The following is a 27110-nucleotide window of genomic DNA, read 5'->3' as shown; positions in this document are numbered from 1 at the left end:
CCCCTGGCGCGGGCCAGGATCTGCTTTGCTGATGGTAAAGTGGGGCAACCTGAGCTCAGCTGAGCAAGGAGGGTCTTGGTGCGGAAGAGCTGCCAGCCAGCACCAAGAGAGGTGGTTTTCCTGGAGGAGCTTGGGCAGAGCGGCTCGTCCTGCAGCGCAGAACCCGCCTGGGGACTTCCCACGCGGCAGCTGATGAGCAGGCATCAAATGGCGGCTGTGGCTGGTGGTGTCTGTGGGAACTGCGGGAAGGGAGAACCGATCTCCTGGGGGGAAAAAGGCAGCGGAAGAGGCAGGGGGTGGTGCGTGACGGGCTGCACCCCACGCCATGAGGACGGGGCCTATGGGCACACCCGGGCAGGAGGCATCGGACTCTCCTGTCAGGCCTGGAGGCTGGAGCTGAGCTCTGGGGCCTGTGGGCGAGGAGGGGCCGGAGCCCTGAGGGGAACGGGGGCTGTGAGGGGGACGGGGAGGGGGCTCCGGGAGTGGGGGGGGCGTCGGGTGTGTTTCCTGAGAGGAACGGGGGCTCCTTTGAGGGCAAAGCGGGCCCTGAGGGGACCCGGGGGTTCCTGAAGGGGGAGGCAGGGGAGCGGGGGGACGCTGAGGGGACCCGGGGGGGTCCTGAAGGGGGAGGCAGGGGAGCGGGGGGACGCTGAGGGGACCCGGGGGGTCCTGAAGGGGGAGGCAGGGGAGCGGGGGGACGCTGAGGGGATCCCGGGCGCCGCTGCGCCCCGCGCCAGGCTGAGGAAGCGGGAGCGTGACGTGCGTGCGTATGACGTGGCGGCCGCACGCCAGGTAGGCCCGTGCGCCCCGCGCGCCCCGCCCCCGTGACGCCATCGGCGGGCGCCGGCGGCGCGAGCGGCGCGGCGTGAGGCGGGCGGGCGCGGCATGGCGGCGGCGGCGGCGGCGCAGCGGGGGCGGTGCCTGGCGGCTCTGCTGCGCCCCGGGGCCGCGGCCGGGCGGAGGGTCCCCCCAGGTGAGCCGGGGAGGCCCCGCCGTGCCGCCCCCTCCCCCCCCCCGCACCGTTACCGGGCGGCTGGGAGCCCGCCCAGGGGAGCCCGGGGGGTGGGCCCTAGGAGGGGGGGGGGGACGGCCCTGGCCTGCAGCTCCCTCGCCTCCCCGCGGCCGCTCCCGTCGCGTCCGTCGGGACCCCCCGGCCCCTGTGTGCACAAGCAGCGCGACCTCATCCCGGCGGGCTCGGCCCCTCAGGGGCGCGGGGCGGGCCCGCCCGGGGGTCTGCTGGCCACGGCTCCGTCTCCTCCGGGCAACGGCAGCGCTGAAGGCCCAGCCCTTCTGTTGGGAGGCGTGTGCCTATAGGCTTCTATAGGGTACATGGCGTGCTCAGGGTCATCCGCTGGCTCTTATAGGTTTTACGGCGTGCTCGGGTTCATCTCCTGGCTCATGGAGGGTGTGTAGCATGTCCGGGTTCATCTGGTGGCTCATATAGATTCTATGGTGTGTCCAGGTTCATCTCGTGTCTCATATGGATTCTATAGCATGTCCAGGTCAGCTGGGGGCTGGGAAGGGGGCACATCCAGGTTCATCTGCTGGATCATACACACATAGTGCACGTAGTGCACATAGCACGTCCAGGTTTATCTGGTGGCTCATACGGATTCTGTAGTGTGTCCGGGTTCATCTGGTGGCTCATATAGATTCTATAGTGTGTCCAGGTCACCTGGGGACTGGGAAGGGAGCAGAGGGCAGAGGCCTCTCCCTTCTCTGGCCGGTTCGTTGCTGGATCACCGGGCAGACGAGCCCAAAGGGCCTGTGTCTCCCCAGGGGCGAGCTCCAGATTTCACCCGAGAGACCTGGCGAGACTGGGCTGAGAAAATCCACACTCCCAGGTCTGGGTTACAGGGTGTTCTGTCTTAACGAGGCCACGGGGCGCAGGTCTGGACACCTGCGTGCGAGCTGTCGTTAACGGAGGCGTGGTGAGAAGCTTCCTGCCCGTCTCCTGCGAGCGGCCCGTGCTGCGCTCAGCGCTTCCTTATCTGCCGTCTGGCTCCTAATCGACAGATTTGTAGGTTGTCGCTGCGGTCTGTGGTTTCCCTGTGGGCTACGAAGAGAAAATGTGACAGAGGAAATCGTGTGACAAATAGGGTCACTTTCAGGACCAGATTGTTAGATTTATTGTGCCATCGAAGGCCACTTCGGTGTGTCTGGGCAATTCAGTTCTTCCAGCAGGGAAATCCCCGGTGGCTTGTTAGCATCCGCGTCTGAGAGATAAGCCCTTAGACATACTCCCGCAGAGCCCGAGTTTTATTCCTTAACCTGTCATTCGGGTCCTTCGGGGGGGAAAAAAGAAAGTGAGCAGAAGCTGTGTGGGGTGGAAACGAAGAGGGAGGAGGAGGAGGTGGTGTCCGTGCCCTTGGATGCGGGCGCAGGTCCCTGGCTGTGGGGAGGGTTGTCTCTTCCCTTGGGCCGTGCAAAGCTTGCAGCTTTTTCTCTCGGTTCCTGTAATGCCGAAGGCTGAAGCTGGTGCAGGGTGCTTTGGGAGATGCGTTGGTGTGAGCGGATCACTCAGGGGCTCTCTTCTCCCGAGACTGGCACAGGATCTGGTGCCCAGCTAAAGAGCCCTTTCTTCCAGTGAGATCCGAGCTGGAGGCGTCTTATTTCTGGTGCTCTCCTCTGCAGGAGCGTCCTGGGGCTTGCAACTGCACAGCAATCAAGCTATTATGGTAATTTCTGCTGACCTAAATTCTGCTCTTTGTTTTGAGCCACGCGCTGCTCTGTGCTCGGTTTCCCACCCTAAATTTCTAACTGACGCTGGGCTTGGCTCACTGCGGTCCTTTTCCCAGAAGAAGCTGTTTTTCCTGCAGGGGGAGGTGGTTGGTTGGGTTTGGCCATCACTGAGGCATCCTGGTGCTTGGATGGAAAGGAGCCCCCGAGACTGAGGGTCCTTCTTTTGGGGTCCTTCCTTTGGGGCCAGTCTTTTTTCAGTGGTGCCCAGTGACAGGACAAGAGGAAATGGGCACAAACTTGAACATAAGAAGTTCCATCTCAACATGAGGAGGAACTTCTTTCCTGTGAGGGTGGCAGAGCCCTGGAAGAGGCTGCCCAGAGAGGTGGTGGAGTCGTCTTCTCTGGAGACATTCAAACCCCACCTGGACACGTTCCTGTGTGACCTGCTCTTGGTGCCCCTGCTCTGGCGGAGGGTTGGACTGGATGATCTCCAGAGGTCCCTTCCAACCCCATATCATTCTGTGATTCTCTTTTCCACGACACGTTCCCCGTGTGCAAGGCCGCTCTGTGGTCACACGCGCGGGATCACTTAGGATTCACGGAGAACTGGAAGCTGGAGAGTAATATGCGGGCGTCTGCTGTCTTTTGCGGTGCAGGTGGGGCAGTGATGCAAATAGGAAGGTATGTGGACTGCGGTGAAGCTCAGCATTTGATTAACTCGATATAAAAAGACCTGATTTGCCCCAGCACATCGCGGCGCTCAACTGGGGCAAGAGCCATCCCTTCTTTGTCTCTCGGCCTTAGGAATTTGTTTCTCGGGCTTGTTCTGAGTGTCACTTAACCTGTTAACTCAGCAGATCCTTTCTCAAGAGCTTTTGTGTGCCAATAATTGTAGGTTTATATCCAGAATTGCCAGGAGCCTTTCCCCAGCGGGCCCGGCAAGGGCTCTGCAAGAGACAAACGGTCTGAAGATGCTGCAGCTTGCACTTAATGAGCCTTCTCTCTACCTGGCACAGGGTGGGCTGTTAATTAAGGATGATAAGACCAAACGTTAAACAAATCCGAAAATAACTTCTGAATTGATGGGTGGTGATTTATTATTGTGCTTTAGAGGCAGGGAGACAAGAAACCATGAATACATCAAATATTATAAATAGCTATAGTTTCTAGAGTCAGGTGGTGTTTATGGGCTGGGGGCTGACCTGTTTGTTGGCTCTGGGGCCTTGCTGCCTGGAGATCTGATGATAGAGGTGGCCTTAAGATGCGCACGGAGCTGCTGCTGGTCTTCCCTTTTGGATCCTGGAGTCAGGGAGGGAGGAAAATGCCCTCCTTTGTCTCCGCTGGTTGGGAAGTGTGTGTGTGTACATACAAGTGCAGATTTTTCAGAGTATCCTACAGCACCTAGCATCAAGTGAGCATAAAATATATAAACCCTGTGTAAATACATACGTAAAATAAGTAAACCCTGGGCTGGCTCAGGCCTTTCTGGAGCTCGATGGGCCAGACAGCCACATGGAGAGTTCTCTGTCACTTTCCCCTTCGCTCACCCGGGCTGTTTCCCTTGTTGGTCTCTCAGATGAGCCCAACAAAGGCAGTCGAATGAAAGATAAAGAACGTGTCCTGTGATAATGCGGCAGAACTGTTTGTGATGCAGAGAGCGAACAGTTATGTGTGTGGGAGGTGTTCAGATGCATTAAGAACTATTTGTGGGCTCTTTTCTTTAAGGGCAGGATGACTGGGGAGTAATTCAGGTTTCTGGCTGGAGAAGTGGATCTCGATTCAAAGATTTCTGTGAGGAGGAGGAGGAAGAATGAGGACTGACAGGCTCCTCGATTGGTTTTTGGGGACGAGGTGCAGGAGCCAGAAGCGCTGTTAAAGCTCAGGGGTTTGTGTTCACCTGATGTGGAGTGAGTGAGAGCCCGGCCTGATGGGCTGGAGCAGCAAGACCTGTTCTCCGTGGCTCGGGGCAGGCAGGAGGTTTGCAGAGCGCTAGCGAAGGGAGCCTGAGACCTCCCAAGATGACCTAGAGGACAACAGGGGATATTGATGGAAGGGCTGGGATGCCGAGTTCACTCAAGGGCTGTGACAAGGTGGAGGAAGGTTCAGGAGGGAGCTGAGCTCTCCCAGGTGTCAGCTGGACTGGAGGGCTGTGGACGGCCAACAAGCTGTTTCCGGGGAGGTCAGAGGTGCGCTCTGGGACTCTCACCATACTAATGGATCTCAGTTCAGTCTTTGGGTGGTTTTGTAGCCATTTGTCTCAAGAAAGAACACCGTGAAAGCGCGCCTCTTGCAGGCCCATGGTGTAGGGTTTGCCTCTTTTCCTTGCTTGATGAAACAGCCGCACACACAGAGTGAGTTGTAAGAAAAGCCCGGGCTTGTCACTGTTTCCAGCCGCTTTTGCTGCTTATCCACATTCTCCCCACGCTGCCCAGGCCACCCTGGTTGCTCCTCTGCCTCCCAAAACAGCTCTGTCCCTGTATGTCCATTGTAGGGTTGGGGTCGAGTCACCACCGCCTGCCCCTAGCGCAGCTGCACGTTCTGATCCGCGCCCTCCAGACTCTAACTCCAGTACAAACCATTCTCACTGCAATTCAGGAATCACACTGAGTAACCGGCTTTGGACAGAGCTCTGTGGTGCTGTGAATGGTCCTTTTTTTGTGGCCAGGTTTGGCTTTGTTTCTTCCCCCAACAGAGAGAAAGCTCTTTGGTTCACCTGGGCATGAAGGAAGGGGGAGAACCGGGAATCCCAGTCCTTTATCCGGGCTTGTGCTATTTCCTGATTTGTCTCTCATTTTCCCCACTGATCGCTTTGTTGACTAGTAGCTTTGGTGCTCTATGTGCTGCTTACACCCGGGCTGGCTTTGTTGGAGAATGTAATCCCTGTGCTCTGTTAACTCTGCTCGGACACTCAAGGGCCAAATATCTATTGCCATAAAATAACTGCCCAGCCGGCTGATAGAGGCAAACAGGGCTGGTGTTGGTCTCAGATATGGGAGTGAGCTGCTTGTAAAGGAGCTGGTTACTGTCGGCAGGATAAAAGCACACAGGAGGACATAGATTTTACCTGCCCGACGGTGAGTGTCAGTCCAGCATCCAGAGAAGCTGCGTGTGCAGCAGAGGCATCTCCGGGAGGTGTGGGCTGCCTTGCCTGCGCCGGGGTTTTACATTTTCACTGGCAGTTAATGTGGGAGTTGAAGTGTTGCCTGTTGTCTTCAGCTTGGCCAGGTAACAGCAATGGAAGCTGCAGCCTGCCTCTTCCTCACCGGTTAGTTCGTTGTCAGAGCTACTCGTTGTCGTCTTCTGGCTAGAATTTTAATTAAGAAAAGACAGTCTAAAGTAGCAACCTGCCCTTCTTAAGCAGTGAAGGCAGTGCCAAAGGGGGGCGGTGGGTGTTTGATTGCGAGGGAGCTTCAGTCTTGCTCGGACAGTGTAACTCCCCATGGGATTGCTTAAGTAGGACCTTTGAAGAGCGCTCCTGCTGCTGCTGGTACTTGTGATTTATACTGAAATATCTTCAATTGTGTCCCCCAGCAAAAGGAGCAGCATGTCTCCAAAGACAAATACTCCGTCGCTGGAACCCCCGGTACAATGTTCCTGCCACCAGCATTCCTGCTGTCCGGACGTACAGCACACAGACCGCGGAGAACAAGGAAGAAGAGCCCCTGCACACCATCATCAGCAACACGGAGAACGTGAAAGGTGGGCATGGACCCATGGGTCTTGTGGGAGCACTCTTGGGGTGGAGGCAGACCTGGGACAAGGTCTGGGCGCCGCTGTACCCCAACTGTGAGACTGAATCATAGAATAGTTTGAGTTGGAAGGGACATTAAAGATCACCTAGTCCCACCCCCTGCCATGGGCAGGGACACCTCCCACCAGACCAGGTTACTCCAAGCCCCCTCCAACCTGGCCTTGAACCCCTCCAGGGATGGGGCAGCCACAGCTTCTCTGGGCAACCTGGGCCAGGCTCTCACCACCCTCACAGTAAAGAATTTCTTACAAATATCTGATCTAAATCTCCTCTGTTTCAATTTAAAACCCTTCCCCCTCATTCTATGGCTCCCTTCCCTCATCAAGAGTCCCTCCCCAGCTTTTCTGGAGCCCCCTTAGGGACTGGAAGGGGCTCTAAGGTCTCCCCAGAGCCTTTCCTTCTCCAGGCTGAACCCCCCAACTCTCTCAGCCTGTCCTCACAGCAGAGGGGCTCCAGCCCTCTCAGCATCTCTGTGGCCTCCTGTGACCCTGCTCCAACAGGTCCACGTCCTTCCTGTGCTGAGGACTCCAAAGCTGGAAACGGTGCCCCAAGTGTGGTCTCACCAGAGTGGAGCAGGGGGGTAGAATCACCTCCCTCGCCCTGCTGACCACACTTCTTTTGATGCAGACCAGGATGCTGCTGGCTTTCTGGGCTGCCAGCACCCACACTGAGTCCTCTGCGGTAGTGTTTCTGCCTCTGGAGGAGGTGCAGGTATTGGTCATCGCATCCTAGACATCAAACTACAGTTTGAATCTGTATCACACCATCACCTCCCCAAAACTGGAACGTGTAAATCAGAATGGCCTTTACTGAGAAATGAGGCCACCAAGGCTGCGGGAAGAAGTTGCATCTGTGGGCTTGGCCAGGCAACTGATGGTCATGCATACACTAGAATTTGCCTAAAATGAGACTTTTTGTCCCAGAAGCAAGCTGTGCCTGTCCAGGTCATTGCTGTGGATCGGGGAGGTCTAATGAGAATCCTCGTGTCAAGTTTTTAGTTAGAATGAATTGCTTTGCACATCTCCAGAGAGAAGTGCTTTAAAGCAAAGTCACATGAGTTATTCACGCACAGAAATAGCATCTTAACTTGGTGCTCCTGTGGTTTTTCTGGCAGATACTTTTGAGACTGCTGGGCTGTGAAGCCCCCGGTGGGGTTGATCAATCCCCAGTGGGGTTGATGTGCTGGTCCTGCTGCTGCCCACACCCTGGGGCTGTCGCTGGGGACTGTAGGTCCTCGCCAGCAAGGCATGGCTGAGGGGATGTGTGACCCGTGGCTTTCCCCATGTTGCTTCAGTGTTCTTGAATGCCTCCAGCAGGAGAAATGCTATTTTTAAAAGACCAGGGATGGTCTTTCAGCTGAGACGTGTGGTGTTGTGTTATTCTTTGTGGGGAAAATTCTCTTTCTGGGCACAGCTTCCCACCTGTGTATGTGGCTGTAGGTGTGCACTCCCTTGCCTGCTCCGCAGGGACATCTGAGAATCTGCCTCTTTGTGCTGAAGGCTTCGAGTATTGTTTGGGTACTCTACCTGGCTGTAGAAGTTCTTGGAGTGGGGCATGCTTAGATGGTTCCCTTGAAAATTGAGTCAGGAAGAGTATGGAAGGCAGGCTATAAACCATGGGAGGCACTTGAGAGAGCAGTTGGGGATTGCGTGGAGCCGCACATTAGAGCAAGGGGAGCCGCCTTTCACTTCTCATTTACTGATGGCTCTGCAGCCCAGACACGGTGACCAGTGTGCCAGTCCTGCAGGCTTTGGCTGCCTTAAGGTCTGTGTGCCAGGACTTGAGCTGCAGAGGCCAAGTGTCCGCTTGGCAAAGGGTGCTGCCTCGTAGGGGTGTGTAAACAGCACCTTCGTTGTCATCTTGTTGGAGGCCACAGCTGCCCGTGTCCCATCCTGCTTCAGGCTTTCATTCCCGGGAAGCTGAAGCACGTGATAGAACCCGAGAGGGCCCTGGTGAAACGCCTTAAAGGTGTGTTTGTGATTTTATTCTAGGTGCAGCCTCTAAACATGAATTTCAGGCTGAAACGAAGAAACTGCTGGACATTGTTGCCCGTTCCTTGTACTCGGAGAAGGAGGTAAGGAACCCACTACTTGCTGGTAGACTTTTCTGTTGGCAAAGCCCTGTCTCTGTCAAGGGGTACAACCAAAATGGTTTTGCTGGGAGAATGCCTGCTCCATTTCCCAGCGAGTCCTGTGCTCTTCACGTGGCATGCTCTCTTGAATGACATTTTCTTAAGACACCTTGAAAACGTGTTTACAAAACAATTTATAAGCATGGCCAGGTGATTCCGTGAGCCTCAGAGCCTCTGCACTTTCATATTGAGTTCAGACAAACTGTTCTCCTGGCAGATAATGGGAAAACGCTGTCCTTTTTGTAGCGAGCTGGGAATTAGTTTGTGAGTAGACAATGATTTCCGGGGTCTCTGGGAGTCCCGTGCAGCAGACGAGGCCAGGCTGCATTGTCAGGTCATGTCTCCTCCCCAGGTGTTTATCCGGGAGCTGATCTCCAATGGCAGCGATGCGCTGGAGAAGCTGCGTCACCGGCTGATGGCAGAAGGGAAGGCTTTGCCAGAGATGGAGATCCATCTGCAGACGGACAGCGGAAAGGGAACCATCACGATCCAGGTACCTCTCTTCGGTAACAGGAGAGCGTTACTCCCTGCCTTTGTCCCGTGGAGGATTGGCGGAAGCTGAGTGGCAGCACAGTCCCATGGATTCCCTAGACTGCCTGAAAAAGTGTCTTGTTTTTAGCTGAACCTCAGGATCTGTTGAGAAACCACTAATTTCTCTGCTCTCCGCTTGCCCCCGTAGGAAAATTAGCTGCTCCTTCCTTCCCCATTAGGAACTACCAGTAGCTTTTCTCCCAATACCTTGTCTGGTTCACTTCTCACGTTGTGTGTGTGGATTTCTCACTAGTGGAAAAGTTGGGAGTCTGGTTTCATCCTGACCTTTGGGAAGGAATTCTGTCACCTCCTTAAGCCAGAGCTGTTAGATGGTAGCTCGCAGACCTTCCCTCTCACCTCAGTCGCTGGGAGATGCTGGGGTGGTGAGAAGAATCTCCCATTGTGTCTGTATCTCCTCCTCCTCCAGGACAGGCCAGGTCCGGCTGATGCTGAGGCTCTGCCCTGACGTACGGGTGGGACTGTAGATTGCGGCAGACGCTTGTCCTCCTTTCTACAGCCCTGGTTTGGATTATTCCCTGCTGGTGACAAAATGCTTAGCAGGAGAGGGGCAACGGGTGTAAGCTGTGGGCCTCAGTGTGGTGAGGGAAGGTGGAGCTGGTCCTTCTCTGTCTACTTTGATTGGTCTTGTTAGTGGAAGGCTGAGGCTCAGTTTTGGTGTTTTCTTGGCAAATTTCTTAATGCAAAGAAGGCAAACCAGTAACTTTCCTCATGTACCTGTGGACTCTTCTGAGGAGAGCAGCGAATGAGGCAGGCAGCAGTGTGTGAGGGAAGGCTGACCGTAGCTCATCCAGGGGAGATGTGGCACAGACAAAGCACACGATCTGATATTTTTCACGTGGGACAAAAGCACTTGCTGTTGGAGGCTGCTCAGTTATTTTATACTTGTGTTTCTCTGCAGAACAAGCAGCTGCGGTTGCCATGGGGAAGTTAGTGATCGTCAGTGGGCAACACAATCGTCAACCCAAAGATTCTCAAACCATAATGCAGAGGCTTTGCTATTCCTATTGCACCCGACTACTGCATTTTTTTGGCTGCTGTGTAACACTGATTCTTTAATGAGCTCTCGTTTAGCCCCACGTAGAGTGTCATTCCTGCCTCGGTGTTGTCTTTCCCTCTTGAGATCGTAGTGGACAACGTAGCTTCTGAACCCATCAAGACATTCCTACAGCTCATGCCCGGTAGCTGTGGAAGCTGTCCCCTTCTTTGGCGCTTTGCTTGAGAGACCTATTAGCCCACCTTGCAGATAGGGCGCGTTTGACGTCATACCCAATTAGATGTGTTAGGGATTTGTCTTTTTATAACCCCCCCCCCCGACCTGGCTGCCTGCGCATCTCTAATGCGACTAAATGAGTCTTAACTAGGAGGCTTTTAACTGCAGCAGTTCTGCACTCTGAGAAGGGAGAGAGAACAGCCTTACTCCAATCTCTTTTAATAGGTTTGCCTCCTCAGTAGTGCCTAAAGCTCCTTACCTCCAGTGAAGGGTTTATTTATAACCTCTCGAAGAAACGTACTGCATAGGATTACTTTGAACAAGCCTCATTCAGAACATTTCCCTACCTTTCAGGAGCGCAAAAAAAAAAAGCCCTGTAAGGATTGAGGCAGAGACGGAGCTGCCCCTTAGTCGCTCTTTTGTTTTCTTTGCTCGCTAGGACCCACCAAAACAGCAGCAGAAGGTCCCTCATGTGTGATCCGTAGCAATGGTCACCCCATTTTTTCTCTAGAAAGGTCCTGTTGTCTCATTCTGACCCCTCGGTCCTTGTCCATGGATCTTCAGGCTGCTCCTGGCCCCTGGACCTGCTGGATCTCTCCCCTTCCAAGCCCTGTAGCATCTCTTTGTGTCTCACCAGTTGAGAAAAGGCAGGTCTGTAACGTGATGGCCTCTGTTACAGACATGTTCCTAGAGGAGATTATCTAGCTCCAGTAAAGGACTGCATTCATCTCTGTTGAGCGACTGCAGTTCTGCTTCTCTGCCAGGACTGAATTTCAGTCATAAGCATAGCAACACTCAGAAATTTAATATGATGTCCTCATTCGGGGATATCCTACCTAAGCATTGCCAAGTGTTGTATCTGCTGAGAGGGAAACGTTCGCTGTCTGGTCTGCTGGATTACACCACCGCAGTTCCTTCACCAAAGTCCTGTTGTTTTAGCAAATACCGCGGTTTCCTCCACCCCTCTGAAAACCGCCTCGTTCTGTTTCTAGGACAGCTCCGTCTGGTCCCAGCCACAGCCTGCAAGGTCACATCTCCGAAGAAAATCCACTAGAAAATGTTAGGGCTGTGTTTTCAGTGAGGACAGATCTGCAGAGCTCTGCAGTCCTGCCTGCTCGGGCTTTACAGACGTGTTTGTGGACCCTTTGAGGTGGGAACAGAGAACCCCTTGCAGACCTCAAAGCCCTGTGACCACAGAGGTGTCCTCCGACACCCACCCCGGGGTCCCTGCATCTGTGTGAGCTCAGAGGCTGGAGCTGTTCTGGTGGCTGACACTTAATTTGGGGCTAGGACAGTGCTGGCGTTTAGAGGAAATTGTCTGAAATATTTACAGATCTAACAGCTGCCGCCGCTGGCTGAGGGAGGGAGCGCGGCTGCTGTTCTACCAGGGGTAAGCAGCGTAATTGCTGCCAGGGCTTGGGCTGCTCCGTTCCCTTCGCTGTGCTTTTCTTCCCGCTGTTGCAGTCATCCGAAAATCAGTGCCTGTGAAGCCACAAAATCACAAGTTTGCCGTGTTGGGGAGGAGTTAAAATGACTGCAACCACCACTCCTCCCCGCAACAGCTCCCGGTATCGCTGAGCAAATCTCTCCTGGCTTCTGAGTTATAAACAGTCTGCAAGGAGGACTGTTCAGAGGCTGTTAGAGATGGAGGGGCAGAGCTGGCTGCGCTTGGACAAGCCTCCGGTGGAATTAAGCTCACAGAAATGTGCTGCTGATGGCAGGGGTGGGTTAGAGCTTCCCGTTGTTGCATCACCTTTAACAAATAAGCGAGGGAACCAGAAATACAGACCCATCTCACATAACCTGCGGCCTAGGGAAGGAAGTGCAGAATCTTTTCTTTTCCTCCTCTTCACGCCAGAATAAGAGCACGACACATTTAGAAACGGGAAATTCGAAGGGGGTAAATGGTAGTACTTTTCTGGACAGGGAGCATTTAGACCTGGATGGGTAGAGGCTGAGCCCGTAGCAACGCTTGGCGCTGTTGAAAATAATGTTAACGCAGGGTGTTGGGAAGGAAAGGAAACCTCGGGCTCCCTGCTTTGGACAGCCCTCCATACCTTGTATCTGTACCCATCAGTTTTATTGTCCCTTTTCTTCTGTTCCTGGCTGCTGCAGATGCCATGTTGGTTCTAAACCAGAACGCTGCTCCAGCGTGGCTGCCGTCCTGGTCTGGTGAATTTTAAGTCTCTTTAAGCAAGGTATTTAAATAACAGGGGGGACACTCGCTATTCGGACATTTTGGGATTTTATTACCTTATCAGTTGGTGAAAGCAGCATGTCCTTATTTTAGAACGTAGTCAGTGTTCTTCTGATGCCCTGTTGAGATTTTGCGCTGACACAAGTGTTTCGAGTGTTCGTTTTGCAACAAAGCGAGGTGAAAGGCGCAGTAGCTCAGATGTGTACCTCTACCTGCAAGCATTCTTTCGGCTGCAGCTGTGGCAAAGGCAGCAGCCAGTGGTTAGTTAATGGATTGTTTGGTGTAACGAAGCTCCGTGATGCCTTCAGTTGGACTCGAGTAATGAGTGAAGATGTTACCTTACCTAGGTCCTTGTTTACCAGCTAAACTAAGCAATTTGTTGATTTAAACTAGATTTGTGGCTGTGATTATGTGCAGTTTGTTGCTGCTTTACCAAAAAGTATGATATGAATATGAGAGCTGTGGGGTGACTGGTTTGATGAGGAAGATAGTGGGGCTGAAGGTGTTCTTTAATCCCTCTGTCAAGGAAGAGGGGGGTCCTCAGGGCTGGGGAGGCTGTTTACTCTGCACCCTGAGAAGTCCCAGAAGGGAAATTCAACCAGGTGAGTAGGTTGTTATTCTGCTGAGTAACTAAAGGGCTTCTGTAATTAACCTTCAGCTAATGAAGCGTCAGCGCACCGAACTGTGTTTCATAGTACATGGTGATTGGTTTCTCCAAGCTGGGGAGGAGCACTTTGAACTCTGAACATACCCCTCACTTCTTGTAATTTGTGAAGCCTCGCATACAATTTTCTTCGTGCTTTTACGAATAACTCTGCTGTGGCTGTTTTCAGCCTGATAAAACTTCTCTTGCGGGCTGAAGGGAGGGCTTGAAACTGTCTGCAGGGGAAGAAAAGTTGTAATGTTGATGGTGGAGCAACGGCAGGCCTTGCGTTTAGGCTGAAAGTGTTTGCAGAGGGTTGTGCGATGACACGGTGGCTCCTGGCGAAGAGCAGCAGCCTGTGCAGCACGGAGAAGGGCAGTGGAAGTCCTGCCAACTCCTTCCTTAGATTCCACAGAGCTAGTGCTGCCAGCACTTGCATCAGCCCAGCCCGAGGCGGGCTCTTCGTGGGCAGGTTCCTTCGCTTCCCATCGCTGAAGAAGGCCTGCTCTGCAGAAGCCGATCTCCCGTCTCTCCGCCGCCGCTTTATTCCCCGTTCCCCCGAGCAGCACCATCTGGTGAAGGGAGCCGAGAAGCGCAGAGCGAAAACCAGCCGCAGGGAACACGAGCGCTGCAAGAGCCGTTTGAATCTTGATGGCATTTTCATCGTAATCCGCCCAGGTGTTTTCCTGCCGTAGGAAACGTCTGCTTTGCCAGGATCTTCGGCCGGACACCAAAAAGGACGCTTTCCGCTTTCCCAGTTAACAGCTCGGCGCTGCTGGGGGAGCAGACTGTTCTGAGCCGCGCTCTCTTTGTTCGTCGTGCTTCACCCTCATCAAACTCGTCTCCAGGAATTGTCATTAAGCATTTTGCAATAAGTTTGGCAGGGAGTTCGGAATTCAATAGCCAAATAAATGCACGGGGTAGGGATATATATATTTTTTTTTTTTTAACACGCTGGAATTTGGGAATGACATGCTGTGCTATAAATAGGAGTGGATCAGAGAAGTTAAAGAGTTCTGTTCAGGGTCTGGCATGAACAAAACCTGAACCAGATGCTGAAAACTTTTCTTTCTGGCTTTTTCTTCCCTGGGGGAAGGGACCATGTCAGATTCCTGAGATTTTGCCATACCCTGTTTGTTTTTCCTGGCTTTTCATCTCCCACTTTTCAGATCTTACTGGGCATCATCCCTTTTCTCAGCCAAGACGACTGACAGGCCTTGCCATATTTAATCAAGTGGAAGGTGTTGCTGTGCTGTGACTTGTGGGGATGCGGAAAAACATCTTACCCACATGGCACCTCATGGTGCCATGTTACATGGTTACTCAGTAACCTCACGAGTCGACCACAGGTTGATTCTTCAGTGGAGTTAAACACTATATTAAAAAATATGTACTGACATTAACTTTGCTAATAAATCAGCCCAGTAAGTGCCCCATATGGGTGGCAGAGGCGTGCTGTGCCAGAAGGCACTCTGGCATCTCACCTCCGAGCCATCAAGCAGCCGCCAGTTCCGCTGTAGCTCGATTTGCTGACTTTTCTGGCTGGTGCCACTGCAGGGTCTGCTGCCTAAGAGGTGTGCAATGGCAGCAGGGAGCTCTTTATCTGCATGCAGGACTGCAAATCTGGATTAAACCGGGGAAGACAACAAGCCATGTACCTTCAAAGCCTGGACAGAGCACCGTGAGGTGTGGCTGTACTTCCAGCTGGGATTAGTGTCATGATCCCACAGGCACTGCAATATCCAGCTCTTGAGGACCTGGACACTGACAGCTTCAGACTTGTGGAGTATGAAGCGCCATAGTCTTGTGGAGCACAACGTGTGGGGGAGAGGAGGAAGGAAGAGGCAGTGGGTGGAGATCAGCAAACGTGGTGCTTGTAGACAAGGGTCTGCGTTACTTGAGAGTTAAGGGATTTACTGCTCTACTGCTGATTTCCTGGTGTGAGGGCATCAGTTTCCCGTCTGCGGATTGGAAATAAGCTGCTTCTCGCTGCTCCTCAACTCCTGAACCTTTGGACGTGTTCAGGAATGGAAACTGTCTCTGTACCTGCGTGGCAGCTGGCACAGTGAGGCTGTGACTGGGGTTGAGATCTCTTTCCAGCACTGTCATCCTGTGCATTTTTAGAGGGGTGCGGAAACCAGCCTGTCTTGGCACGGTTTTATTTTCTCTAGATAAAAGGCTTGAGTGTGAGCTTTCTGGTAGTTTATAGCCACAAAGCAGCTGTGGCTGCCCCCTGGAGCTGTGTGCAGTCCCCTGTCCCGACCGTGTGCCCCTGGAGTCACAGCTGGAAGTCTGCTGGTGCATTTACTGCCCAGCTGCCTGGGAGAGAGAGGGAGCCAGAGGCAGAAGTTGCTTGGGTGGTGGTGGCTAAAGCAGTGCTTCATTACTGGTGTTTCAGCTACAATTGCTGTTTCTTTTCAGGACACGGGTATTGGGATGACCCAGGAGGAGCTGGTTTCTAATCTCGGTACCATTGCTCGATCCGGCTCAAAGGTAACTTGGGATGAGGCACCCCTTCTCCCCCCTTAGAAAAGTCTTCTCCAATTACAACCACTTTCGTTCTCCCAATTCCGTTCCGCCCCTTGTCCCTCAGCCCAGCTGTGAAATTACACCCCTCTTGGAAGGTGAAAACCTACCTGTGGAGTCTTTTAGCTGTTAATGGTCTCTGCTGTGTGCCGTGGGAGGCCGGTGGTGCCCGAGCAGCGCTGATGGGCCCTGTGTGTAATGCTGCTGCACTTGCCTGCCCTCGCTCCCCAGGCCGTTGTTATGGGGGGGACATGCTCACTGGGCATTCACCACATCCAGGAGGGCAGCAGCAGTATCCTCATGCTGGCAAGTTTTTATATATATGTACCTGATCATTTTTTTCATCTCTGGAGTCACCATTTTAAGGTTTCGTGCTCCGGATCGACTGAGCCCTCGCTTGTTTTCCTTTGTGTTGCCCTAAGCAATGCTCCCCTTTTCCAGAGGTGGGAGAAACCCTCTTCCTTGAGCACCGTCCTCACAGAGCTGATGGAGAAGGGTGGGATGAGGGTGCTGGACCTGGCATAGGGCTGGATCAGTGTGTGAGAAGCCCAGCTGGAGGATGGATTAGAGCCTCCCAGTGGTACCTGAAGTCACTGTGTGCCATTTGCTGTCTCCTTTGTTCCTCCAGGCTTTTCTAGATGCTCTGCAGAGCCAAGCTGAAGCCAGTAGTAAAATCATCGGCCAGTTTGGAGTTGGTTTCTACTCAGCCTTCATGGTGGCTGATAAAGTGGAGGTGTTCTCACAGTCTGCAGAGCCAGGGAGCCCGGGCTACCACTGGTCTTCAGATGGGTAAGGCTGCAGAATGGGATGGAAACGTCCAGACCAGGCATGGACTGAAAGCTGTGCAAAGCAAGACAGGGCTTGTGTGGTCTTTTCCTGACCAGGCTTACTGGTTTAGGTCCTGCTCAGATTAAAAACAGCAACAAAGTGTGGCCAAATGTGCCAGGTGAAAACCACGGGGACAGACTTGCTTTGTGGGCAAAGAGTACCTGCCTCTCCCGTTCCTTCCCTGCTGGCAGGCAACCATCTTAGCAGTGCCCCAGACTGGGGAGACAGATTTAATCTCTTTGGTCTAGCTGTTCCCTGGGTTTTTGCTCGAGGGGATCCGCAGTAGGCAGGGCTCCTGCAGTGCTGTGGCTCTGTGGGTACGTGTCTTCTGTGGGGCAGGTCTGTGGGCTTTTAGCTTGAAGTTGTAAACATCTGCGATGGCAAAGCTGTGGACTGCTGGACCATGTTGAAATCGGAGCTCCTGGGGGTGAAAAGCTCTGCACCCCTGAGAATCTCCTAGGAATAAAGCATTTGCTAAGTTGTTTTTGTGGTCTTGGGTTTTTAGTGTTTAATTTTTACTAAGTTACATTTGCTGTATACTGCAATCTGTACTGCTGTACGCACTGAACGCTTGTCCATCATCGCTGCTGCGGTCTCTCCCCGGGGTCAGTGCTCTCACCAGGGGTTGGTCCCCGTATGGCGTTCACTGAGCAGTAGGGCAGGAATGGTCATCCAGAACGGGCTGGAGTTGTCAAGGGAGAAGGCAGGAGCTGGGTGTTTCGGTCACTGTAGGAAATGCAGGAGAGGAGTTGAAGGCTGGGCCCACACAACCCAAAGTTTGAAGATTGTTTCCTTTGAGGCTGCTGGTGTCTTTGCAAAGCAGTGTGTCCTGGGCCTGGAGTCTCCGTTAGGGAGACAGCCACATGTTTTGGGGGGCTTCTCACAGGCACAGAGAGCGTTCAGGCATTCAAGAATTTTTGCCTTTTCCTGTCGGCACTGAAGTGTTGTGTGTGCTTTAAGTTTAATAAAACATTTTTATGTCCCATCGTGGACGTATTTGAGGCACAAGCTGACACAGAGTCTGTTTCTAATCCTAGATCAGGGATGTTTGAAATTGCAGAAGCATCTGGTGTCAGAACTGGGACTAAGATTATTATACATCTCAAAGAGGACTGCAAGGAGTTTGCAAATGAAGACCGAGTCAAGGGTGAGTGGAGGAGGGCAACGCTGTTACCTGCTGAGGGGCTGGGGGAAGTCTGCTGCTGCCCCTGGAGTGGGAGGTGAATTTACAGAGGTTTTCCTCTCCTGCAACACCTTTCACCTGCTGTTTCTGAGGAAATTCTTACTGTGTCGTTTTTTACAATTGTGACTCTTCTATGTCTTCTTTCCATTCCAGAGGTGGTGACAAAATACAGCAACTTCATCAGCTTCCCACTGTACCTCAACGGGAGAAGAATTAACACGTTACAGGTGAGCAGAAGGCCACAGGCAGGTCACTCCTGGAGATGAACCGTTGTAATCCTCCGCTGGAGATGGGAAACAACATAAAGCTGCTGCTGTCCCTGGAAATCAGGAGAGGATTGTCCAGGATATCACAGACCCCATAGTGATCAGTTAATTAGAACAAAAGGAAATGATCCAGCAGAAATTCCTGGCTGAAACTGCTTGTTTGCATTTGTTGGAGATCATTCTTGCAGCTTAGCAAAGCGGGTTTTCTTTATAGTTATCTTCTGGATATTCCCTTAATCAGAATTATTATTTCAGTGCTTTATAATACTTATTCTAATAGTTTAAACCAGGTGACATGGCAGGGATGGCTCATATGGCTGGTGTCCTGCCACCTCTTGCTGCAGTTCTCTCTGTTCTTCAGCCTGGGGCAGCCAGTGCCAGTGAGAGGTTGATTTTCTTAGTGGCTCAGCTCACAGCCTGATTTCCTTCACAGCTCCTGGCTGAGCGCTGCTTGATGCTGGCATTTTCTGACCACGTAAAATTGTATTGCAGCCAGATCCATTTTAGTCAGAAGTTCTTGGCCCAATCGCAGGAATCACCTGGGTGAAATTAATTGTCTGTAAAACAAAAATCTATGAATCATTTTCCTCCAGCATCTCATTTTCTAGTTGTTTAAAGCTTCCTCACCTAAGAGAGCAGGTAGAGAGAGTGTGTGGTTTTTTTATTTCCTGGAATGTGGCACTGAATGCACAGACTTCCAAGACTGTACTTAAATATTTTATCATGTTAATTTATCTCAGGTTCTGTAATTGGTGTGATTAGTCAGTGATATTTATTTGGATTCCTGCATAATAGTGTTTCTGTTCCAAAGGCTTTCTAGCTGTTTCCCTTAAATTACAAAACCAGAAATAGATGTAGACGGCTGTTTGCTCTTTCTACCTGACAATCAATAGTAGAGACTCCCTGGAGAAGAGTAGTACTAGAGCAAGGGGTGAAATGCCCTTAATAGAGTCATGTACTTTTATCTTCTTATCAGAAAGTGTGTTTTCCCTTGGGATACAGCAACAGCTTTATTCTCATTATGCTCCTATTTCAGGCCTTTTTTTTTTTTTATCCAGGATCTTGTTTTTGCGTTTTTTCCACCCATCAACATCGGTTCACTGCAAACGGAGCCCTAGTTAGATCCCTGGTGTGGATTTTCCTAGATAAGCTCTTGAACGCTTGCCATGTAGCTGACAAAGTGGAGTCAGAGGCTTTTCTGGTCTAACTGTGATAACTGCAGCTACGAGTAAACCTCTGGGAAAGCAGCACTTTACCTCGCAACAGCTGCTGTAAAGCATCTTAGTACCCAGTTGAGTCCATAATCCTACCTGTGATTCTGCCAAACCCTGCAGGACACTTGTATGGGCTGGAAATGTTATGAAGCCACTTGCAGAACAAGACGTTGAGGGAGAAGAAGCTTTAAGGAGTATGGCAGGGCTGCCAGAGCCCTGAATCCCTTGGAATGGTAGGGGGAGGATGGGCTGGATGTTTGTATTGCCCCCAGCGATCACTCCTGTCGCTCGTTAGGGCTCGAGTGACAGTGAGCGTAGTGGGCTTCACCTGGCTGGAAACATGAGATTCTTAGTTGAGTCCCGGTGCTTGTTAAATGAGCAGAACCTCCCCAGTCATTGCGAGCGTTGAGGTGCTGAAAACCTAAATGTGGTGTGAGCGTGGGCTGTGTGCTTCCAGAAAGCGCTGGGGGGAGCAGCAGCAGGTGGAAAGCGTGGCCACGGGGAAGGACCTGCTCTGGAGCTCATGACTTTAACTCGTGTGTTGATGCTTGAAACTGTACTGCTGAAGCACTTTCTGACCCTGCGGCAGGGGTGGCTGAGTGGTTCACAAAATATCTCCCAAACTGCTCCAAAACAAATCAGCAGAAAGCAGGCAATCCAGGCGTTGCTTCGCAAGCGCTCGGCTGACCTTGTGGTGGGATAGTGACCTCCATCAGGGTCACTTAAACCACTTAAACTTTCAGTTTTGCTTTCCTTTTGCTCGCTGGTCAGGCCTTGACCACTGCTGCCAGTCAGCTGAGCTGTGGTGACTGTCCAGGATGCTCTTGGCCAGTAGCAGGGATGAGGCAATGGATGTTAGCCAAATCCCTTGTGTTTCGGGCTAAACAGAGCTGCCTTATGTATGTTGCAGGGCAAGAGCACCTCTGTGAGGTGACCCGAGACCAGCTGAAGGGCAGTAATTTGTTACTCTGTGATGATGTCCCTGAACCGTAATACATGCCACTGCCCTCGGGCTGTGCAGAGGAGTTTGAAAGCTCATATTTCCATGCTCCATTGCCCTGGAGGGAAAGCGTAACTCTGAAAGAAGAGCCCTGCGGTGAGGCCGCAGGTCTTGAGAGCTGAGGGAAACTCATCTCCCTGCTCCTCCTCAGGCGCTCTGGATGCTGGACCCCAAGGACATCGGTGAGTGGCAGCACGAGGAGTTCTACCGCTTCATAGCACAGGCTTACGACAAGCCCCGCTACATCCTGCACTACAAAACCGATGCTCCCCTCAACATCCGCAGCATCTTCTATGTGCCTGAGCAGGTACGTGTCCTTCTGTCCAGGGAACAGCAGGACATCTGCCCAGTTACTCTGGAGAGGAGAGCTTTTGAGGGAAAGCAGGCAGCCAAAGCTGCAGAATGGCAAGGAGGAATATCCAGTGTGGCATTTTGCAGTGGGCTGGGTGCCATGGGATGATGGTGTGGGTATGGAGCCATGACAGGAGCAGGGATATGGCTCAGGTAGGTCCTTAGGGAAGACAGACAAGGGTTCAGCTCTTTTTGGGTTCAGCAGTGAAGACCACGGTGTGACCTGGTCAACTGGTGCAGCCGCAGAGATACTGCAGCAGAGTGTGCAGTGGGGTGCCCTGCACAGCCCTGGTGTTACCCGTCTGTCTCTTGTTCCTGCAGAAACCATCCATGTTCGATATCAGCAGGGAACTGGGCTCCAGTGTTGCCCTCTACAGCCGCAAAATTCTCATCCAAACCAAAGCTGCGGACATCCTGCCTAAATGGCTGCGTTTTCTCAGAGGTGTGTGCTGGGACTGGGAATAGCGGGCTGTGGACTACAGCTTCCACAGGGGGTGAGGCGAGGGGCTGCCCTCCCGGGGCTGGCACTCGTGTTTGCCTCACTGTGGAAGGGTTGCTCTGTGTTCCAGGTGTCGTGGACAGTGAGGATATACCCCTGAACCTCAGCAGGGAGCTGCTGCAGGAGAGCGCTCTTATCAGGTAAGCAAGAGGTAGATCCTGTGGACTCCTGAGGCTCTTCTTGCTGTTGAGGAGGGGACATCACAGAATCACAGAATGATACGAGGTTGGAATGGACCTCTGGAGATCATCCAGTCCAACCCTCCGCCAGAGCAGGGTCACCAAGAGCAGGTTGGACAGGAACGTGTCCAGGTGGGGTTTGGAATGTCTCCAGAGATGGAGACTCCACCACCTCTCTGGGCAGCCTCTTCCAGAGCTCTGCCACCCTCACAGGAAAGAAGTTCCTCCTCATGTTGAGCTGGAACTTCTTATGTTCAAGTTTGTGCTCATTGTCCCTTCTCCTGTTACCAGGCACAAGTGAGAAGAGTCTGGCCCCATCCTCTTGACACCCACCCTTTAAGTATTTGTAGGCATGGGATAGTTAGAAGGGCTTGGAGGGACCTGACATGTAAGCTGCATTTCCATCCTTGGGAATTTCTGTAGTCTATAAAGTGAGTTCTCGGCCACGCTGGTCACATCTTGAGATGTAAGAACAGTGTCCTGTGTCATACAACCTGCTGCCACCGGCTTGGGCCATGTATCCTGTGTGCCCTAGGCTGCCTTTCAGTATCTCTGGTCTACAGCAGTGACAGTGGATTTGCTATTTAAAGTATCTGGTCTGCACCACCAAGTGGTTTGGAAAACAGAGCCAAGCAGCTGGCAAAATGCCTCACTAGTCACCAAATTAACCCTGTCACTTCACAGTGGGTTTTCGGGCCTTCGGAAAGGGTTTCTACAATTGTAACCCTTTTATAGCCGCTTCCCTCCCGTGTTTAAGGGTAGCTGTGGGAGTGAGACAGATTCCCTGCGCACACAGTTGGTTATGTACTGCAGCATCACTAAGTCACTGGAGTTACTGAAGATTTGAGCTGAGTACGTTTGTATCACAGCCCTAACTATTTCTCCAGCTCAAGAGCTGCTCTGGACTGAGATACCAAGAACAGAGCCATGGAAAGGAGACAATGGGCTGTCTTCAGCTTCTTCATCCTCATATTTGCAGATGCATCACTAAAGCACTGCAGAGGGAGAGGGATGTTCACCTAAAATCTCTTGTCTTGATCTAGCAGCTGTCTTTAAAAAGGCTTTTTTCCTGCTGCAGGAAGCTCCGAGATGTTTTGCAGAAGAGGTTGATCAAGTTCTTCATTGACCAGAGCAAGAAGGACCCTGAGAAATATGCCAAATTCTTTGAGGAGTACGGTGTATTCATGAGAGAGGGGATTGTCACGATAGCAGAGCAGGATGTCAAGGTCAGCTGATGGGAAAGAGTATTTGCTCCTACGGTGACCTGGGATGAGGGGGGCTGCTGCTTCTCTGTGAATCTTACACACCCATAACTTGCGTTCCTGGATCTAACAGGACTTACGTGTTCTCTAGGGCCCTAACTCTCACTCTGTCTGACCGGGTGCTGCTTTCCCACTTGATTCGAGACACTGCGGAGTCTCCATACCCACACTGTGTTGTCAACTCTCTCTGATGCAATATAAACTACAACAGGCGATAAAGTAGGGCTTTCCCCTACTGTTGTCCTATGCCTGGATTCCCATTTGCAGGAGAGCTTGACACTAGGTCACTTTTTTGCCTCCTTAATATCTGGAGCAGGAAAAGAGGGACTGGGAACCCCCCGAGCCTTTTTGCGGGGCTGCAGACAGGTCTGAATGCTATGAAGGGATGTCTTGGGGCTGGGAGGGGTCAGGTGGAGCTTTGGTCGCCTGCCCCCAGCTCACAGGAGCACATTTCTTCCAGGAGGACATAGCAAAGTTGCTGCGTTATGAATCGTCGGCCTTGCCCGCAGGCCAGCTGACCAGCCTGACCGACTACGCCTCCCGCATGAAGGCAGGGAGCAGAAACATCTACTACCTCTGCGCGCCCAACCGGCACCTGGCCGAGCACTCCCCGTACTTTGAGGCCATGAAGAAGAAGGACATGGAGGTGAGTGACCAGTCTGTCGTGGCCGGGGGAATGCCCTGTTTCATATCCGTGCTTGAAGCCCAGAGCAGGAGCCTCGGAGCTGCTGGGCAGGGCTGGTAATGGTGTTACAGGTGTCCCCTGTGGGCAGGTGGCTCTTTCAGGACTGGAGTGAGTGCTGGTTCTCGCTTCCCATGGGGCAGCAGGACTTGTTCAGCTGCAGACCTGCCACCCATGATAAACAAAGTCCTCCAAGGGTTTGCTTTCACTGGGGACCCTGGGCGATAGTCACCATGGGGTTGAACCTGCCAGTTTCCCTTGTGGTGTTCTTGCTGTTTGGTGCAGAGTTGCCTTGGGAAGGAGGAAGCGCTGTCACATCCCAAACAATGTGGTGTCGTCCCTTTTTTGGCACAGGTCCTGTTCTGCTACGAGCAATTCGATGAGCTGACACTCTTGCATCTTCGGGAGTTTGACAAGAAGAAGCTGATCTCGGTGGAGACAGATATTGTTGTTGATCACTATAAGGAAGAGAAGTTTGAGGAGAGCCAGCCAGGTATCGTGAGGTTCCCCTGACCCTTCCTGCTCCAGCCGGTGAGGGTACTGAGCCTGTGAGCCAGAGCACTCCTTCCCATCCTCCCATTCTCACGCTCTGAGGCAGCTTGCAGTTCTTGCAGCTCCATTTCATCCCACGCGATCAAAGTTTAAGCGATTTTGCTAATTTAAACAGACGGAATGTCCTGTGTGGAGTTTCCATGGTTTGAGTTTTAACAACGCGTGTAGATCTGGTGCCCTGGCAGAGGCAGGCGGGCACCAGCAGGATGTGAGCCTGCCCGCTCTGGATATGGCACGGTCTGGGATGAGGGCATGTGTGTGTGTGCTGAGTGGTGCTGCCTTTCCATTTCCACAAGAGAACAGCTAAATGGAAGTATAAAATGGACTGAGCTCAGGAGTAAAGCTCCATTGGCATGCTATAGATGTAGGCTCAGATGCGCCCTCTTTTCCCTGCCAGCTGCAGAACGTCTGACGGAGAAGGAGGCGGAGGATCTGATGGCCTGGATGAGAAATGCCTTAGGCTCTCGAGTCACTGGTGTTAAGGTAGGTGTTCTGTGCCTGGGTGACTGAATACGGGAGATCCATGGAGGTAATCATCCGGGGAAAAAAGATGGTGGTTGACTGGGGATCTGCTGCCGCAGATTTTCCTTTGGACCCTGAGAGAAATCATTCTTCTTCATGCCTCTGTTCTGAAAATGGCCTGAATGCTGGCATTTGTCACTTGGATGCTCAGTACAGCGGCGGAGCAACCTCATCTTAATGTGTAATAAGCAAAGCCCATTTTACTAGTTCATGCTCAGGTTACCAGAAGAATGGGCTAGTAACTGTCTTGCCTGTGGACCAGGAGGGCCACTGGGGGCCCCAGCTTTCCTGCTGGTTTAGACAGCTCCTGTGGGGTCAGGACGAATCATGTAGGGGGCTTGGTATGGATCAGCGCTGAGGAGACCCCGAGTCCTTGAACCTCCCCCACCTCTATCCCACGTGCGTTTTCCGTCTCAGCACTGATGGCTGTTTTTGCCACAGGTGACCACGCGGCTGGACACCCACCCCGCCATGATCACTGTGCTCGAGATGGGGGCTGCCCGCCACTTCCTTCGCATGCAGCAGCTGGCCAAGACCCAGGAGGAGCGTGCCCAGCTCCTGCAGCCCACCCTGGAGATCAACACAGGGTAAGGGGGAAGCAATACCAGTGCTAGGCCTGGGGGCGTTGGGGTGGAGGCAGAGAAGAGACAGTGTGAGGCTCCCAATTAGTAGACCCTTCCCCATTAAGTGCAGTGTGTGCCTTGGTCCATGGGGCTGCAGGGCACAGTCAACATGAGCCACCCACGCTGTGTCCAGCCTCCTGAGGACAGGATGGGAGAGAAGAGAGAAGCCCCCAGAACAGGAGTAAGGAAGTTGGAGCTATTTTGGCCTTTAGGTAGAACCTTTTCTGTCCCACCTTGGCTTAGCTCCTCATTCTGGAACTAATTTTCTCATTGTGTCCAAAAATACCAAGTCTCAGTGTTGATCTCTCTCACTCTTACAGGCATGCTCTGATTAAGAAGCTTAACGAGCTGAGGGACAGCCAGCCTGATCTGGCCCAGCTGTTGCTTGATCAGGTGAGAACCTGGCCTTCTCCAGAGGTGGCACCATCCTCCCCACCGCCAGCCTGAAGTCCACGTGTGGCAGGGAACACACTTGAAGTGAACACACTGTGAAGCCCTTGTAGCGGGCAGGAATCACATCCTTCTGTGGTTTTTCTTTGGGTGTTTCTGGTACTTGTAGTCCATGTGTTTTCCTACCAGATGGCCTAGAAGAACATGGTTCGTCTCAGCATGCAAGTCCTGGAGGGTGACATTCACTTCCTCCCCAGCTCTCATCCAGCTCACTCTTGCTGCTAATCACAGAATTGTAGGGGTTGGAAGGGACCTTTGAAGATCATCTCGTCCAATCCCCTGCCAAAGCAGGGTCACCCAGAGCAGGTTGGACAGGAACGTGTCCAGGCAGGTTTGGAATATCTCTGGAGAAGGAGACTCTACACCCTCTCTGGGCAGCCTGTTCCAGGGCTCTGACACCCCCAAAGTGAAGAAGTTTTTCCTTGTGCTAAGAAGGAATTTCCCATGTTCCAGTTTGTGCCCGTTGCCCCTTGTCCTGTCACGGGCTCCACTGAGAAGAGTCTGGCCCCATCCTCTTGCCACCTGCCTTTAGATATTGCTCAGCATTGATGAGATCCCCCCTCAGTCTGTTGTTCTCCAGCTGAACAGCTCCAGGGCTCTCAGCCTTTCCTCAGCAGAGAGATGCTCCAGTCCCTTGATCACCTTCGTAGCCCTTATTTAACGTTATTCAACGCTTTCTTCTCTTTTTCAGATTTATGAGAATGCCATGATAGCAGCAGGACTGAATGAGGATCCCAGACCAATGGTGAGCCGGCTGAATGAACTCCTCACCAGAATCCTGGAGAAGAACTGAGCCCCAGAAGACTGAAGGATGAACTCTGTGCTGATACCTCTTTCCTCAAGTGCAGCCGCTCTGTCAGCTACCGCAGCATCTGCTTGCAGGCACTGTGCAGCGAGGGCTTCACGTGGCAGAGGGCCAGGGAGAACGCAGGAGACTTCCAACCCTCGCTGCACTGGGAGGAGCCAGTTGTAATTATTAGATCATATGTCATCAGCCTTTTCAAAAGTGCGATGTTCTTAGGGGGAACAAAATCCAGAGGTTGCTGCTAAAACAATAGGCCCAAATTTCTGACACAAGCCTAAAGAGCCTCATTTCATACTGTTTCTAGAAATGTCCTTTCCCAAAACAGATGTCAGCAGCAAGATTCCCAGTTAGCTCTGTGAATACAATCCGCATCCACTGAATCCTCAGGCACCGTCGTGCTCTGGAACAAGCACTGACAGAATTAATTAATTTGTTAAGAAACTTCCACCTCTGACCAGGCAGGAGGAGTTTGCCAGCATGGAGGCTGCTGCCATTAGCGGACACAGGTGCTGTTGGTGGAACAGGTCAGTACAATCCCATGATGGAAAAGATCACCGAGCTGCTGGATAATTGAGTTCATCCTGGTCTTGCTGTGGAGAAAGGGAAGTCGCTGGGAAACAGCTTTCCAGCGTGTGGCTTTTTGGAGAGCCTCCAGGGTTTTTGCCTCTTCTGTGGGATAAACTGCATGTCTAGCTGCTCTGTATTTATAATAAAGAAAATCTTCTTCTTTTCCAGACCCTTCCACTCTTCTGTCTTCCCCTTGCTTTGTTGGTCGGTGTGTTTTCCAGCTGGTGGTTTGTTGGTTCTTCTCTCTTCAGATGCTGCTTGGTTCTTCAGGACATCAAGCACTGGATGGTGGCGGGAAGAGAGGGCTGGGATGCAACAGAAGGCAGTAGCAGAGCGTGATGGAGGGAAAACAGGAGAATCTGTAGCTATGGACCCTGTTAGCATTGCCTTTGAAAATGGAGTTTAGCCCCTTGAATCCTTTCTAAGGAGAAATGG

General features: G+C 52.4%; 1 protein-coding gene across 1 annotated transcript; it reads left to right on the top strand.

Annotated features, from left to right (window-relative positions):
* The first annotated feature begins 885 nt into the window (after positions 1-885).
* On the top strand, positions 886-26852 carry TRAP1 (TNF receptor associated protein 1). The gene is made up of 18 exons (XM_074158372.1): positions 886-973; positions 6214-6381; positions 8425-8507; positions 8917-9057; positions 15588-15659; positions 16321-16481; positions 17558-17667; positions 17857-17930; positions 20335-20490; positions 20856-20976; positions 21104-21173; positions 22291-22438; positions 22935-23120; positions 23511-23649; positions 24106-24191; positions 24672-24817; positions 25174-25246; positions 25995-26852. The coding sequence occupies exons 1-18, from the start codon at positions 886-888 to the stop codon at positions 26094-26096; spliced, it is 2124 nt and encodes a 707-aa protein (XP_074014473.1). The 3' UTR covers positions 26097-26852.
* Positions 26853-27110: the final 258 nt, after the last annotated feature.

Source organism: Numenius arquata, chromosome 14 (genome assembly GCF_964106895.1).
Source record: "Numenius arquata chromosome 14, bNumArq3.hap1.1, whole genome shotgun sequence".
NCBI lineage: Eukaryota > Metazoa > Chordata > Aves > Charadriiformes > Scolopacidae > Numenius > Numenius arquata.
This window is presented reverse-complemented; position numbering and strand designations above follow the sequence as displayed.

Bases quoted from the DNA above. Each gene is read 5' to 3' on its own strand.
- TRAP1 (XM_074158372.1), top strand. From the start codon at position 886: ATGGCGGCGGCGGCGGCGGCGCAGCGGGGGCGGTGCCTGGCGGCTCTG. The intron at 16,482-17,557 runs GTAAGGCTGCAG...TTCTAATCCTAG, and splicing joins TACCACTGGTCTTCAGATGG to ATCAGGGATGTTTGAAATTG. The intron at 17,668-17,856 runs GTGAGTGGAGGA...TTTCCATTCCAG, and splicing joins AAATGAAGACCGAGTCAAGG to AGGTGGTGACAAAATACAGC.